The sequence below is a fragment of the Magallana gigas genome, chromosome 3 (genome assembly GCF_963853765.1).
Source record: "Magallana gigas chromosome 3, xbMagGiga1.1, whole genome shotgun sequence".
Lineage (NCBI taxonomy): Eukaryota > Metazoa > Mollusca > Bivalvia > Ostreida > Ostreidae > Magallana > Magallana gigas.
The window spans coordinates 1,743,443-1,758,640 of record NC_088855.1 but is presented as its reverse complement, the minus strand read 5'-3'; the positions used below and the strand labels follow the sequence as shown (position 1 = coordinate 1,758,640).

The 15,198-nt window shown below is 31.7% G+C and overlaps 1 protein-coding gene and 1 long non-coding RNA gene across 2 annotated transcripts; both read left to right on the top strand.

The window, feature by feature from the left end:
* The first annotated feature begins 533 nt into the window (after positions 1 to 533).
* LOC136273511 (uncharacterized) lies at positions 534 to 7,444 on the top strand. Its single transcript, XM_066078040.1, has 4 exons — positions 534 to 846; positions 3,414 to 3,493; positions 5,751 to 5,880; positions 6,316 to 7,444. The coding sequence occupies exons 1-4, from the start codon at positions 546 to 548 to the stop codon at positions 6,465 to 6,467; spliced, it is 663 nt and encodes a 220-aa protein (XP_065934112.1). The 5' UTR covers positions 534 to 545; the 3' UTR covers positions 6,468 to 7,444.
* A 3,323-nt stretch (positions 7,445 to 10,767) lies between these two features.
* Positions 10,768 to 11,789, top strand: LOC136273514 (uncharacterized). The gene is made up of 2 exons (XR_010711674.1): positions 10,768 to 11,500; positions 11,732 to 11,789. It is a non-coding gene; the product is annotated as an uncharacterized lncRNA (long non-coding RNA).
* Positions 11,790 to 15,198: the final 3,409 nt, after the last annotated feature.

The following is a 15,198-nucleotide window of genomic DNA, read 5'->3' as shown; positions in this document are numbered from 1 at the left end:
TTTAAAATCTTCTTCTTAAGAACTACAATGCCACAATTTATGAGATCATTTTGCAGGAATCCTCAAATTGTGAAGATTATAAATTGTTAAAAGTGTGACCACCGGACTAAAACCCAGGAGGAGTTCAAAATTTCATATTGACAGGTTTTTTTTAAACTCTTCTAAAGAATTACAATGCAACAATTTGTAAAGTTACTATGATATAACCCTTGAATAATGTAGGTTCTAAATTGTTAAAACCGTGACCCTTCAAACCAATAGTTGGGTGCCCAAGGAAGGGTTCAAAATTAAATATAAAAATATGTATGAAAAATCTGAAGTAAAAGAATGCTACACTGTGAGAATATAATATAAGCATACCCAAGAATGTGTTTATTCTAAATGATTAATATTAAGACTCCTGGACTAATATTAGGGCCCTATGAAGGCTTCAAAGTTAAATATATGATAAGCGTTCTTATGTAAAAATATATTGTCGTTCATTTATTTTTTCTTCAGCATTTGCTGAGGATCAAGCTAGTGAATGTATTTCTGGTAATGTGACTATGGAATTTAAACCTGAAATTTTGAAAGACGAAGAAGTTAAAAGTTACACCTGGATTTGGGACCAGGGACATGAAAGTTTTCACATGTTTGCCAAGTTTGAACAAAACAAGTCAACAAACCTTATCACATATTTTGAAGATTTCCACCGACTTACGGGGCGAATATTCCATAATCCCAAAGAACCTACCACCATAAACATTAGAAATCTAAGAGAAAGCGATGAAGCCAAGTATTACTTAGAAATCCGATACGCAAATTTTGAAAATTATACAGGATATAATATTAACCTTAAAGTAAAAGGTAACAAAAACCAGATAAAAAATTTCAAGTGTCTCAGTTTTTTATGTGTCATTCGTACAGCATTTCAAGAAATAATATACGCACTTGTATATTGAATTTATACACTGGTATAATCAATTGATACACAAAAATAAGAGGATGATTTGTAGTGTTATTTTGGTTGTATCTGTATTTGACAACTTAAAAACCATCGTTAGAAAATCAACACCGCACACTTTTACTTGGCGGTTTATAAAGCATAAACGGCCAAAAATTATTTCACATCATATGAAACAAGTAGATATTGAATCCACCCCCTAAATTAATCAACGGGAGATCAAACTACCAGTACACTGGTCTTTCTGAAAATCGGGGGATAAGAGTCACACAATGGATGATTGACTAGTGCACCAGACTGTGTTTTTTTTTTATAATTTTTTTAAATTATCCGTGGATAAAGTGCATCTCGGGTAGACTGATTATGATAATGACATTTTCAAAAATCTGGCTCCGATTTCACCAAAAAAAAATTAAGTCATATCTCAGAGTCTGAGTTATTTCTCAAATATTTGAGATTTTTCCCAAATTTGAGAAACTCACATCTCTGCATTTCACAAAAAATCTTAGTCGTGTTTTACTCAATCTGAGATAAAAACTTAATAAGTAACTGTAACCTCCATAGCAGACTTAAAGACGTTGGATCCTTGCGATCAAAAGTCTTTAAGTTTTTTCCTAAAGTATTTTTTAATATCTACACACATATCTAAACCAAAATTCAAAACAAAATTTTAGGGTCTACTTGCTTCTTTCGGTGCTACGGTATATTAAATATGACCCTTCTGCACTGAAAGTGCAAATTCCACATAAAACGCTATTCCCTCTATGATTTTTTATCGAAATGACCCATGGTATCAAATACAAATTTACATTGTTTAGAATTAATAAAATTAAAATTATCATAAAGAAAAAGTTGGCAATTTTTTCACGAAACTAATATTTTGACCTCTTTGCACTGAAAAAAACCACTATTTTTATTAATAAATATTTCAATATGCAATGAAATTATTTTAAAGTCTCAAACTTTTTCTCAAATTATGACAGACTTGTCCAAAGAAACTTACAAATTCAGAAAGTAAGACCAAAAGTATGGGTCTATATTGTTTATTTGAGATATGGCTTGAAATAAGATAATTTTAGGGGAAAATTGGATTTCATTTTTTCTTGACTTTTATGAAATATCAGTTAAAAATCCCAATACATGTCAATAGAAATATTGAAATATTGTTAAAATATGTTTTTGAAACAACACGAAGATATCCCAATGCATAAACTATCTGGAAATTTGGTCTGCACTGAAAATAAGATAGCTAAAATTACAGTACTCTAAAACAACTAAGATATGCAAATGATCATTTTCTTCTTAAAAACCGTCTGCCACAAAATATAGTCCCTTACTAAACTCTGTAAATATGCAATTTTTCCTTAACAATTTCATTCAATATAGTTCATTTGGCATGGTAAAAAAGAATTAACAAGTAGAGTTCATATATGAAACAAAATTTCCAGATTAGAGGTGACCCAATATGGCTACCCAAAATCAGAGGAAAAAACCTCTTTAAGTCAAATCTCAAATATAAATATGTCATAAACATCATTAAAACAGTATAAATTGTCTAATATGTTCATTTCTTATATCTATTCCACTCAATAATCAGCGTATATGGAATATTTCATGCAAGTTTGTTAAATATTTTTTTCAATAAAGAATAATAATTTTGGCAGAGTTATCTACCTTGAACTAAAGGAACTAATTTAATTGTTTGTGTTGAATAGAATAACTGTGCATATTCTACTTTCTAATGCTTTGAAGGTAACCATAATGTAATGAATGTGATTTGTTGTTTGTTTTATATTATATACGATAATGTCAATATGTAATCTATATTTAGTGTCTGTAACATTTTATGACACTTGTTAATTTGATTCAATTTTTCCTCTGTTTAAAAGTTAAGCATACGATTTGTTTTTATTAAGAATAAATTTACAAAAACACATATAGAAGTTATAAGGGGCCACTTGTGACAAATTCTTACTCAGCTAAGTAAAAAATTCAACTCAGCAGAGAATTGACTATCTTTGTTTTGAGAAATGCAATTTGAAAAAAATTTCAGATGAGTAAATTCTCAGGATTTGAGTTTTAAATTAGGTAAAAACTTAAGTTATTTTGTGAAATCGCAGCCTAATTTTGCAGTACTAGTGAGGATTTTTTTGTCATATGACATGCATATTGTATATAGAATGCATAACTTAATTGCAAAAACATTAAAATTCACGGGTATTGTCATAAAAGGGGAGAAATAACAAATAAAATTACCTTATCGTTTTTTTTTATATTTTAAGTACCATGAATAGTGCATTCCATTTATCAAATTGGTCTTTCAGACGTTGGCGGTGAAAATCGTGTATTACTTTACATAACTGTATACACACAGACATTATGTTAGAAATACATAACGACATTAGTATGCTAGATATTTAAATTAAAGACTAATCATTGATACATGTACTTTGATGTGTATTTCCTGTAGGTGTTTGTTTCGATGACCCTGTAGAAATAAAGGGGTGCAATGTAACAACATGCTATACAGGAGAACATGGAATTCTAAAGGTAACCTACTTTGATTTTATTCAAATTTCAAAAAAGGGCTTTTACAATAAAAATGCAAACATAAAGTTGTACATAATAAATATCATACTGCATAGTTTAAGAATGAATACAGATTTTGAATTTTATAGATTCAATGACCAAATAGTTTAGCTGTCTAGCTGGCCTAGTAGATCCTTGGAGTATGTCTGTTACTCATGTGTATCTTGTCATCAATTATTCATAAAAAAAGCCATTAAAATTGATAATAAGTTAGTCCTGACTCCGATGTGTTCTTATTTTTTTTAGCAATCAAATCGCTTTTTCTAGGGGCATAGGTAAAATTTACTTATTTTTACCTAGGAGGTTTAGCCAAGAAGAGAGTTTCATCAAATTTCTTAATTTAATCACTTACTTAATATCACAATGAATGGCTTTGTTGGAATTATTGAATTAAAATGTTTGATTTGTGTAAACCAAAAAACATAGTCAACAGAAAAAGGCTTACAAATGTTGTGAAGCAAATATTATTGATCCAATTTATTTTTACAAATGACATGTGGTGATACAAACAGGATTCAAAATCAAAAGTCCAAAGGTAAAATACAAAACAGGAGCACAGCAAACACGGACCTCTAAAACAAATAGGTAGGATTAGGTGCCGTGGAGGAGCAAGCATCCTCTGCTGACCGGTCACATCCCCGTGTGCTCTTTGTCGTCATTGGGAGAAAGGAAAAATCAGTAGACAATTAGGTTATCAACTGTGGTTTAACAATACGTATGAAAAACGTCAGTCAGCATGCGACCCAGTGGAAGATTGTATTTGCTGAAAAGGTCGTGGTATCGACCATTGAACTTTAAAAAAATTACTTTAATCGAGACTGTTGGTAGTCATGTTTTATCAACTTGTTTCAGTAGCTTGCCTCACCTTGTTCATAATTAGAAGCATGTCCTTGCTTAACGAATAAACTGAGAGACAAAAACTCTTTATAAAGGTGATGAAAGTATACTGCTACAAAATTGAAGTCATCGCGTTTATCATAAACTTTTGTTGTTCGGTTACCATCAATGTGCCTTCCAAGTAAAATATCCAAATATGAAACAGATGACGCAGAAAATGTGGTATCTTTTATTTCAAGTTTACATGGATATATCGAGTCGATAAATTTTTCCAAAAATGTACTAGATATTTAAAACAAACATGTGCTGTAAAAAAATACTTGCATTTTTTTGAAATTGAGAAGAAAAAAATAGCTTTATAACTGCATGTAGTCGATACCGTTTCATTTTGACTTAAGATGTAGTGCACTATCAGAAATAAGAAAAAAACGCTTTAGATGAATAATGTCATACATATATATTTTTAAAAAATTAGAAAATACTGCCATTGTTAGATTTTTCTTTTTAAAAAAGCGACAACAATAATAAAAAAAATCAAAACAAAACAAAAGCACATCATCCAAAAACCCCATTACAAATCAAATCTCATTAAATCCATTTTTGAATATTTTATTTACTCTTTGTTTTAATCAATCATTCTTTTCATCGTGATTAGACAATAATTATATGCGCCTCTATAAATGGTCTTAGTGCAAACCTTCAAATGTGTCCCAAAACTCATATATTTCTTTTACTTAATCCCATTTGATGCCGGTATATACTGTATACATTTTACTGTGACCCTTCATTGTCAGATGCTTTGCCAATTTGCAGTTGCATTCATGTATATTGTTCTATAAAACTTTGGAGTTCAAATGTTTTGATAAAGACTTTTATAGTTGCATAAATGAGTAATTTCCTTGTATGATAAAGTTTAAAGAATGAATGCAATAGCTACCTAATTTATACGAATTTAAAATGGATTTGGGCATTTTACGCTTTATAAACCGCAAAACTGCTGTTTAACGAAATTAAATTTAACAAAATTGATTTAAGATTGATACAGATGTTGCATACCAGCGACAAATACTGCCAAATAGTTTGTGGTCGCTATTCATACATTAACGACAATGCCGATTAGTGGTTTCTAATTATTTTCTGTAATAATGGATTAACACATGGATGCAAAATATTCTAAATATAAATGGTATTGAATGTAGATTGTAGCGTGCTATTCTGTGTTTTATAATCGTCGTATTTAACTAGATTTGTCTTTTTATAACATGGAATTATTATTCTGATTATCTCTTGTTTGCATTTTTTTTTCAAAATTTCTATGAACTCAAATATTTCAAAATCAGTATTCATCTTATAAAAAATATGCATTTTTTGTTCTTTCTAGATCCCTAGCAATTTAACCGAAGTAGTAAATGGTTCGAAATTGGTTAAGGTCTGTGATGAAAGTGCTTCAGGAAACTATTCTTGCTGCAATGCTGCAGGAATCTGTCAAGAGCAAGTCTTAAAGGTCATAGGTATATAAAAGCCCGACACAAGCTGTTTTAGATTAAGTCTACAGTAATTTAAAAATTGTGGATTTCCAGCTTATTCAAGTAGCTGTACTGATTGTTATATAATCGTGAATACAATACACATCAACAGTATCAATGCTCATTGTACACTACGCAAAATTGTTCTATTTCTGTTGTAATATTGCAGAGTTTACTGAAGTATGTACGGGGCACTTACATAAATGTTTACTTCTAGCTTTTCTTTTGTCTCTGGTGTATTTCTTCTGAAGATAACATGTACATTGTTCTTATCATAATGGATATTTGGATATTATGTAATATTCCGTTGTTTCTCTTGTTTTGTTATGTCTTGTTTTGTTTCTTGGTTTTTTCTTCACATATCTTTTAATAACACTGGATATCCCATGCTCTTGGTGTTTTTCTGTTTTATTTCTGTAGAGGATACCACGCCCCTTGATGATGAACTAGGTTCCCCCGTCATCATAACGACCTTGATCATTGTCCTTGTGATAGCTGTAGCGGTAGTGATGACAACTGGGGTACTTTTGTTCTTAAAAAGAAGACGAGAAGTACCTGGATTTAAACAATGAATCTGCAGTCTAGATCAAATTTTAATATTTTTTATATAAATATATAATTGTATTTTTTAAATCTTTTTTTCTGAAAACTTAATGTATCTTATTAAAAAAAACTTTAATATAATAAAAAACCAAAATATGTAGAATCGAGATAGAAAATGCACAGCATCTAATTTTTGATTGTGTAAATGTAAAACATGTTTGGCATATGGCAAGCCAATGCTTAAATTTCACTGTTGTTAGGAAAAATGTCATTGTTGGTTTTTCTGTTGATGATAACGAAACAACAAAGCTTATAAAATCTTCCTCTCATTTGTTCCATTCAGAATTTACAAATATAAAATATTATGTAGAGTTGAAAACTTAGAAGAAACAAGTCAATCGTTAAGAATGTATATTAAAGAGAATACTTTATCATATTGTTCAGTTCTATCCTTTTTACATCAAATGAAAGAAAAGAAGCTTTTTCAAAACTTTGCATTTTTACTATGAATATGCATTTATGCTATGAATATGTATTTATGCTTATATCTATTATGTATATATACATATATATATATATATATATATATATATATATATATATATATATATATATATATATATATATATATATATATATATATACGCCCACCCTCCGAGGGAGACAGTCCCTCTGTTGTATACAAGGGTTTCTAACATGGACACAGACTTTGACTGATGGTAGTGAAACCCTTTGTTATGTGCGGGCCAAAAAAATCACATGTAAATTATCAACGCAAGGATTTTTTCCTCCCACTTTTTTCTGATTAACACATACATGTATAAATTGTACATGTAGCATCTTTATTTCATAAAAAACTTGATATATATCGTATACGTTTTTTCAACATATGTTGATTTTTTTTCCTTTTTTCTGATTAACTCATATACATATACAGTGTACATGTTTAGTTTTTAAAAACCTGATATATATTGTAAATCTTTTCACCATATGCTATTTTCTGATATGTTATTATATACTTGTTTATAAGGAATCAATAAATGGTATAAAAATAAATAATTAAAAAAACTATAAAAAATTATATAATAAAATATATATCAATAATAGATCTTGTGTTTATTTGTTTGAATGTTACAAGTGTCACAAGAAACACTGTCTCATCCAAAATAAAGGTCTAGTTTTGAAAAGTACTTTTTTATTATTCAGAGTTTTGCATCTAAACCAAACCAAACTCCAATCAAACCGCTCCAAACCAAATGCGATTTTTTAAAGCAGATATATGATACCCCTTTTAATGATATTATCAAAATAAAAGGATTTCATTGTTGTGTACTTGATTTACCCACATTCATAAAGTACCGGGCTGAACAATGTATAAGAATTGATTTAATGACTCCTTAAGGTAGTAAGAATTTCATAGAAAATTAGGCATTTTGTTCATTACCTTCAGCTATTTCTTAATTAATGAATATGAATTGTTTTACGTCGACTTAACATGATTCTGTCGTATCTATGGCATACTTCTTGATCATTCATTATACTAAGTGCATACTAGACTACAACCTCAAAAAACTCTATCACTTCTTATTCAAGTATGCATGATCTAAACTGAAAGATTAAGGGGTGTCTTCTGAAATCATTTATCAATAAACTATTAACCCAGAGTTCATTTTTCAATGCTGAATACTAAAAAACTGGTTGCTTTTTCTCCGTTCAAAATTCAATCGAGATGTTTACACTATGATATATGACCCTTTTGTTAAAAAAAAGATAGTGGTGAACTGAAAGACTTTTCATGTGTAACTAACAAATTCAAAAATAGAACCCATCAAATGCAAAAAAGCATAGTCATCTTCACTGTCGTATTGCTGTGTGTATTCTCCGGTCGTGACTTCCGATGTACTGTTTTACAAATACATGTACAATACATGTACATATATTACTTTACAATAAAGTATTGGTCGGTGTTATATAAAAGCGACACTCCTATAATAAGTAATGATCTTTGAGATATGATAACGATATCTTTAAGCCTCCTAATATTGTACTATATTTGAACATCCCTGTATGTAGTATTATTTTGTTAAGTATGTCAAGCAAGATCTTAATGTTACCTTTAGCAGTTTTCTTCAGACACTTGGGACAGTGTTTAACAACTTCTCTACCACAATAATACTATTGTATTCTTACAAGGAGACACAAGCAGATATACGCGGGGAATTCATATCCGTAAAAAGTTTTGTTAGAGATGATTGGTATTTATCTTACTCAGCACGTGTTCTCGTGTTTGTCACTATAATGTGTACAATTAGCGCCAGTGTACTTTCCTCAAGAGGAAGTTGTTTTATTATAAGCAAGCTTCGGTTGAATATTTTCTATTTTCAACATGACGGTATAGTTTGTGATTGATCCAATATAACATCATTTTTTTATTTTGAATAAAATATTTGGCAGAGTACTTGCCCTATAGAATTACTTATTATTTACATTTGTAACAGGTATTGACAAGTAAGAAACTATGGATTTTTTGTGTTAGCATAAAATTTGATATTTTTGTATTAATTCGTTGCTGAATCATATAATGAATTAATTATTGCTGTTCTTCGATCAATACGATGATTTAGCTACCCGAGAAGTACAATATTCAACGAGCCCCCCCTCTCTCTCTCTCTCTCTCTCTCTCTCTCTCTCTCTCTCTCTCTCTCTCTCTCTCTCTCTATATATATATACGAACACGCGCGTTCAGTGTCCAATATAACATTTTTTGCATGTTGGGCAAATAGCACAATAAATAACATTTTCCGATTTACAGTTCATCGACGAATTGGCGCGAATTTCCATCCTGTAAATCGGGGAAACTAAACGCGCGTGCTCGTGTCCACAAGCAACAGATTAAATACCCGAGTGTTCGTAATACTCCATGTTGTTAACATTTTGCTGAATGCGGCCAGGGAAAATTTAAATTATTCCCATTTTATAAACTTTCAAATGAAAATGAAATACTGCGCTTAGCCAAGGAAGACCACTTTATTAAATTATTTAAACCAAAACTTAATCGCCTTCAGTGAAAAATTCATTATATGCATGTGATATAATTGAATCATTTGTAATATTTGTAAATCATTTAATATTAATTCGTTTGATGAGATATCGGCGCCTCTGTTTGGTCGAAAAATTTCTTTGATACCTGCATCAATAAAAGTTTTGCCGGATCTACTTTTCTCAACTGTTCTGATCTAACACTATTTCTAGAATGGGAATTTCCAAAATAAACACTGTCAACAAAGTGTAAAGTTGTGTCTGTTTTATGGTCAGGAAACAAAATACAACTTTATAAACATAAAAACTTCAAAGTCTAACCTTCAAAAATAAACAAAACACAATATCTTAAATTCACGAAATAGAAAATTAAGCGTCTTCTCACGATTTCGTCTGCTTGAGATCAATCAACATTACTGCGAGGCTGGCTGTTCCTTTTCCAGAATAATTATAACGAACATATAGGCCCATACACTTTCACGGTAACACTGCTGTTCAAATTTGGTAATGATGATTTTTTAATTTACACAGTACCCTACATGATCGGTCATTTTCCACCGATCTCACATGAAAACTAGTTTTATTACGAATTTTTCTGCCCAGTGAATAATATCACAAGCTATCGCATGTATTTTCCTTTCGTTTTCAATTCAGCCGGTTCAGATTTTAACTCACTATTTGTGTTTAATCCATTAAATTCAGTTCAATATCTCTGCATCAGCTGAAGGCGCATCCATTTTGAATATTGTTGCTGTTGTTGTTTTGTATTCATACGCGCCGCTTCATTTACATCATTTACATTTTTGATCAATGACACTTCACATTTTTTGATTTGAAAATGTTATATTAAATGATAAGAAATGAAGATAATAATTTTTCTATTGATCGACGTATCAAAGAAAAAATTGACCGGAAAACTTTTTCATCATTGCGCTAAATAATTTAATTCTGGTTGTAACGCACTTTCTGATTAGCGAAAAAAATTATTTTATATCGTATAAAGAATGTTGCCTACGTCATAGTAAGACTAACGTAAAAAAACGTATCAATACGCCTGACGGTACATTAAAATTTTGTACATTTTTACGTCAAAGTAAAGGTCAAATGACCATTTTTATCTCCAATGAAGAGTAAAAAAAAAATTTGAAGCAATGAATTCAATATTTTTTAGTTTTATACGATATAAAATGCTTTGGGGCAGTTTACGCTTTATAAACCGTATTTTATTATAATCTTGGCGGCATTTTGCTCTGTGACTCTAGCTTTCCGCTACTTTAACGTTATTATTGTAGGAGTTACAGATTTATTAATTATGAAATTAATAAATCTATAAATAAAAGTAATTAATTTATTGATAATTAAATTAATATAATTATGTTTTAATTATTGTACAAATAAACTTAAAACTTAATACTAAAGTATATAATAAAATCTTTAATAAACTTAAAATTCTGGTCATGGTCAATTGAATAGAACAGGCAGCTATCTTGACCATGGTATAAATTGCCTTAGGGTTGTAATTAAGGTTCTGGCCAAATATATAATGTATCTAGGTATTCAATTGGTTTTTAGTTTTGTCTTCTTTGATTTTATTGGTTGTTGATATTTCCCTCCAAATTCTTGGAGCTGGTTTGTCATATTTCTTTGTCACATGAAAGAGAGTGGAGGTGTTTTCGTAATCTGAAAGCTGACTTTTGAAACGTAACAAACTCTACCTCTTGGTAAGTTAACATTACTAATTCTAATAATTTGATTAATAGTTATACATTTCATTAACAGTGAATTCTATAATTTTGCCAAATTAAAACAATAGCTCATGCACAGTAAGAGTGAATGATTTTGTGAGATATCAACTTTTTAATAGATAAGAGTAACATGAATATGTTCACTGATTTTATCCCTTTATATTGTGAACATAAGTACAAGTTTATTGATGTAAACTTTACAATAATTTGTAGTTGCCATACCAGATAGTACACTGTACATACCATAGAGTTGTACAAGAGCGCATTCCCATAGAATGGTATGTTTAACTGTGTTTTATGATTTAGAATAATATAGTGATGTCTTTATCTGTTTATAGACATTACAGATGAATATCATTGTAAACCTATTTTTAGATACATGAATTAATACATAACGTAATTCATAGATGTGTAATGGATTAATGTAAAGAGTTGTTCCCCTTTAGCGCAACTTGCTCCGATTGTAATATTTTTATGCCGTATATTTATATTGTTGTTATTCATTGTAGGGCTATTCATTTGTTTACCATTTATCTTAATAAATATTGGAGATGCCCAGAACCCGAACAGGCGTTGTTTGATTATTTCAACATTCAACAAATATACCCCCTGTTACATTTGGCGCCCACGTTGGGACATCTCCGCGCCACAACCATCAAAAGAAATTCTGAGGATATCGGGACTACCATGGGACTACTACACTAGCTGTATACAACAAAATCCGCAACCATGCGTACCCCAGTCCGTTATCCATTATCCTTGTGAATATCAGTGACCCGTTCATCCAAGCGTGATTTTGTGTTCACTGAAATGTATATGCTTGTATTGTGTGTCATGTGATATCTGTGTAGTATACATATCAGCTGATCGGTGAGTGTTTAAACTGTTCATATTGAGCTCAGGTACTTGCAAGTTTTTGAATAAGAAACAATTCTGTAACTCAATATTTTTTTTGAAATCGCAATTGTCTAGAAATCGGTGTGCACAATATTTTTTTCTTTAATCCATATTAGTTTAGTTAAGTTATTTTTCATTATTACATTTGGGTACCCGCTTAGTAGTTTATATGTGATATATTTATTTGCTGTAAAATATCTATTGCGTGAGTAAGATTGGTAAGTACGGTTTCCAAGCCGCACTGCTAAATTACCCGTCAACAAACATCCCTGGTTACTAACCATGTAGTTTTAATAGTAAAATTAACTACTGATTCTTTTGACTTTGACAATAAGACGAAAGTTTGGTATTCTTCGGTTTGTTCAATATTCTGAGTTGGCTAGCCGAGTTCAGTTATTACAGTTTCATAGTATTGTGTATTGGTGTTTAGTCAGTTTGTCAGATACCTTGTATTAGTAACAGTTGTTTGATGTAGTAAAAAGTTGTTAAAAGTTATTATAACTTTAAAAAAAAAAAAAAAGGTAAATAATCTGCCTATAAAACTTTAAATTTAGGTTAAATTCCGTCGGGTTCGGTTACGATATTTGCATCGCGATCGGTTTTGTTTACTTTATTGCGCAATCCGATCGAGCTCGAAGTTCGTAAAATTAATTTTGCAAGTTAACCGGAAGTCATTTTAGACAACGTGAATTAGTAAACAAATTTTGATATTTGTTGGATTTACCTGTCTTTGTAGTTATTCATTTACTAAGGTGAACATATAAGTCTATTTAAGTAAGTGTCACAACTTTATTTCTTTTTCAGGTCATTTTATTTTAGAATAAATTTGAATTTGATAAGTATTTGAACAATATCAGTCAGCTGATTGATTGTCGTACACTGAATTGTATCACTGTGCAACATACTTGATTATAGCAAAGCTCCCTATGTGTTCATAGTTCCTAGAGTGAACTACACACTTATTGCTCTATATTAAGACTTAGCTAGATCACTGCATGTGAAAAAACAAAGGTGACCCATGTTTGATAGTTCTGTTATGAACTCCCACCTGTAAAGTTCAAGTTGAACTGCCCTCCCATATCAATCATTGCATTGTTGTATTATATTTTACTTATATCATTATTGTCCAATATGCCGCGTACTCAAGGAGATGAAGAGCAGGAACACGAGGAAGGTAACCCACATGAGCCAAAAGGTGAAAAGGGTGCCACAGCTGGTGGTTTATCAGAGAAAGATATGACAGAATTATATGCTACTTTAGACAAAATGAAGATTAAACCAGATAACTTCATTTCGTGGTTAACAAAGCAGGCAGAGGAGGAAAAGAAGCCTAAAATTCCAATTCCACCTAAAACTCCTGTAACATTGTCACGACACTTACCACCAACGCCACAATCAGATAACAGCTATAAAGTACCATTGAGAATTTCATTCTTCTCAGGTGAAGAGAAAGACTCATACGACTTATGGAAATATGAGGTCATTTGTCTCATGAAGGAATCTCATTCTGAACAGTCTATTCTTCAAGCTATTAGAAGGTCTGTAAAAGGTGAAGCAGCCAAGGTTATTATGAGATTAGGAGTTGGTGCTAATGTGCAAGAAATTCTGTCAAAGTTAGACAGTATCTATGGAAACGTGTTGGAGAAAGAGGATATTTTGGCTGAATTTTACAGCGCTAAGCAAAGGGATGATGAAACTTGTTCTGCATGGAGTTGTCGCCTTGAGGAAATTTTATGTAAAGCAATGAAGATGGGCAGAGTGCAGGATCAGGCAGCAAACGAAATGCTACGAACTATGTTTTATAAAGGTTTGAGGCAAGACCTTAAGGATATCAGTGGCCACTTATACCACTCTATTACTGATTTTGATGAGTTACGGGTAGAAATCCGAAAAATTGAAACTGAGCATCCAGTTCAGAGCAGGTCTAAGCCAAAACCTGCGACAGTAAAATCGGGTATATCTCAGGTTGATTCAACAAGTACTTTTGATACCAAGTTTGAAGATCTTCAGGCTCAGATTAATCAGATGAAGACATCTCATTCATCTTACTATAGGCCCCCCTCTTATGGTTTTAATAACTACAGGGGTAGACCGTCCTTCCAAAGAGGACAGAGAGGTTTCTCAGGACATGGTAGAGGATACACTCCCAGGATGCCTGAGCCAAGAGTCACTGATGTAGATCCAAGACAACAGATGCCTCCAAGCACCAACAGCACTGTCTGCTATAGATGCGGACAGGAAGGTCACATAGCCATTGGATGCAGAGTTCGCATAGATCACAGAAGGAATTTAAACTACAGACGGCCGACTTCCGGGGACAAAGGTCCGGCCGGCATAGATATGGTCCCATCAACTCGCAAATAGTAGGAACAGCCAATGAAGTTCAAGTGGCTATTAATGGAGTATCATGTTTAGCACTGCTTGATACAGGTGCAACAGTATCTACAATATCCCAAACATTTTATGTACAGAATCTGCAGGGAAAGACAGAACTGCATGCATTAGAAGAGCAGATTGATATTGAGTGTGCAGATGGGCAGATGATGCCTTACTTGGGATTTGTAATTGTAGACTTATCCACTTATGGACTTTCAACATTGGAAGTATTGAGACAGTGTATGTTTTTGGTTGTTCCGGATAGTCAGTACAATGCTAAAGTACCTGTTCTGATTGGAACAAATATTTTAAACTATTTGCTAGAAGTTACCCGATCAGAGCATGGCTCTCGATTTTTACAAGATGCTGATTTGCACACATCATGGTACTTAGCTTTTCGATGTTTAACTTTGATGGAGAAACAACTTCAGAGGAATAGAAGTCGACTCGCGATTATGAAGTCAGCAGAATCTTCAAGAATCATCATACCACCCAATGGTCGAGTGGTTATACATGCTTACCTTGACAGAAAGATTCCTTACCACAGAGTTCTAGCTATGCTGCATCCGACACACAAGTCTTGCATTCCAACTGACCTGGATATAACTCCAACTTTACATTACTATGATTTTGAAGAGTCTAGTATTATCCCAATAGAGGTAAGTAATGTAACAATGCAGACCGTGTCAGTCCCCCCTAAAGG

What these genes read in the sequence shown, in the direction of transcription:
- LOC136273511 (XM_066078040.1), top strand. Translation starts at nt 546, where the DNA reads ATGGAATTTAAACCTGAAATTTTGAAAGACGAAGAAGTTAAAAGTTAC. An exon ending in GAGAACATGGAATTCTAAAG is followed by an intron (nt 3,494 to 5,750) that starts GTAACCTACTTT and finishes TGTTCTTTCTAG; the next exon opens with ATCCCTAGCAATTTAACCGA. An exon ending in GCAAGTCTTAAAGGTCATAG is followed by an intron (nt 5,881 to 6,315) that starts GTATATAAAAGC and finishes TTATTTCTGTAG; the next exon opens with AGGATACCACGCCCCTTGAT.